General features: G+C 52.0%; 1 protein-coding gene across 1 annotated transcript in view; it reads right to left on the bottom strand.

Moving 5' to 3' along the window:
* The window catches only part of TRIP4 (thyroid hormone receptor interactor 4), a 34,494-nt gene that overhangs the window by 30,106 nt on the left and 2,247 nt on the right, over positions 1-2,141 (bottom strand). The window contains exons 2-3 of the mRNA XM_010005942.1: positions 1,439-1,605; positions 1,085-1,221 (exon numbers count right to left, since the gene is read on the bottom strand). Coding sequence (XP_010004244.1) covers positions 1,085-1,221; positions 1,439-1,605 — 304 coding nt within the window. The remainder of the gene's footprint in view (positions 1-1,084; positions 1,222-1,438; positions 1,606-2,141) is intronic.

Below are 2,141 nucleotides of genomic sequence, written 5' to 3'. Positions count from 1 at the left end.
AATGTTCTACCTACTTGGTTTCACAGAATTGTCCTGGTTGGAAAGGAACTCTAAGATCATGGAGTCCAAACAATCAACACAAAAAAAACCACAACCTTGTCCACTGGAGCATGCCCTGAAGTACCAAATCTACATGGCTTTTGAATACCTCCAGGGATGGTGACTCCACCATCTCCCTGAGCAGGCTGTTCCAGTGTCCAATCACTCTTTCAATATAGAAATTTTTTTAAATATCCAGTCTAAACCTCCCCTGCTGCAGCTTCAGGCCGTTTCCTCTGGTCCTGTCATTATTCACTGGGGAGAAGAGGCCACCACCCACCTCCCTACAGCCTTCTATCAGGCAGTTGCAGAGGGTGATGAGGTCTTCCCTCAACCTCCTTTTCTTCACACTAAACAACCCCAGTTCCCTCAGGGGCTCCTCGTATGACTTGTCCTCTAGAACCTTCACCAGTGTCTTCCTTGATTCTTCTACCTCCACACCTCTGCCTCAAGGAAATACCTTTTACTACTAATTACAGCATCTAGTGCCATTGCCTGCTCTCACCCAGGACTCTGGGGAGGGGAGCAAAATCTATTTGGACATAGTCACTCCCTGATGTTTATCTCCCTCTCTGTTTTAGACACAAACTCCTCCATCATTTCTCCATCCCCAGATGATTTGCCCCACAGCAGTGGCAGTGACAGATGCCTGTACACATGCAGGGTGTGGCACAGCCTGCCCACACCCCTGCTCTGCACAGCCAATGCTCAGGAGCAGGTGCCTCTCTCCCTGGGAATGGGGGGTCAGGTTATCACACTGCCTGGGAGTGAGGGAACCAAGACACCCAGAGGTGTCTCACACAGAACCTGTGTGAGATGAGACAGGGTTTGCAGGTCAGCGTGTACCAGACCCGGTGATACAGCTGGGAAACACAAACACACTTTCCTGCACATAACCCCCTTCGTCGTGACTCTGATGACCCAGGACTCATATTTCTGAAAGCTTTTTCTGCTTTCCAGTCACAGCTGCTGCCAGAGGTGGGGGCTCCGCAAGCGCCCCAGCAGCCGGGGAACAGGGCCCAGCACAGCCCCCAGAGCCCCTCACCTTGGCCAGGTCCAGGGGGGTCTTCACTTCCTCCACATGTGCAGTTGGCTCCACATATGCAGGCATCTCCTGCTTGTTCCTTCCTTTGCGTTTACCCTTTTTTGCCTGGTCTCCAGCCCGAGGTGCCTCCGAAGTCTCTGGAAGTGTCAGTAAACACAAAGAAGGGCCAGTAACCACCAGCAAGAGAAAGATACCCCTGAACTCACACTTGGTGAATGAAAACGGGCTTCGCACTGTCATGACTAACAGAACTAGGACCAGCTAAGGGCATTCGTGGTACACAACTGTTTATGAAGAGATTATCTGAGACAAGCTCAGCTGAGACTTCAGTTCCCTCCTCCCTGTGCCACTCACCGTCCTTTTTCCGACAGGGTGGCAGAGGCTCAGAGGGCAGCTGGGAGGATTCCCTCCACCTGGACAGCAGCTCTTCCACAAACCAGCTCTTCTTCCCATCAGTCCCCTGAAGGAGGTCAATGACGTACTCCCGGATCTCCTCCTCATTTGTTATTGACAAGATGTACCTGCAAGGGGATGGGATGGAGAAAAACAGCTAAAAGGGCTTTTGTTCTGAGGAAACCAATTGTCTAATTGCACGTTCTGCAGTTTATCTCTCCTCTTCAGGCCAGGCTTCTGCAGAGATCATGGTAAGAAATGGGTTTCTGAGTCAAATTTTGAGAAGGACGCTTTGGGAAATCCCTTGTGGCTGTTTCACTGAAAAAAAACCCCTGAAGGTAAAGTATCCTTCTCTCCCTGTTCCAGCACAGAGTGACATCCCCCCAGACTCTTCTGTCAGACACAAAAAAAAAATCACCCTGCGACGTAGCTCCTACCGAAGTCACCTCAAAACATCAGCCATAAACCAACAAGCTCCTGCTTCAACCAAAGGCGACATCAGTGTGTCCCTCTTCCCTCCCCCACAGAGACCCCCCAGGCCTCCCCAGCCCCTCCTGCCTCACAGAGAAACCCCCAGGCCTCCCCAGCCCCTCACAGAGAAACCCCCAGGCCTCCCCAGCTCCTCACAGAGACCCCCCATGCTCTCACAGGCCCTCCTGCCCTG

Source organism: Chaetura pelagica, unplaced genomic scaffold, assembly GCF_000747805.2.
Source record: "Chaetura pelagica isolate M959 unplaced genomic scaffold, ChaPel_1.0 scaffold369, whole genome shotgun sequence".
Classification (NCBI taxonomy): Eukaryota; Metazoa; Chordata; class Aves; order Apodiformes; family Apodidae; genus Chaetura; species Chaetura pelagica.
Note: the sequence above shows the minus strand (reverse complement) of the source record. Positions and strands in the feature narration are given on the sequence as shown.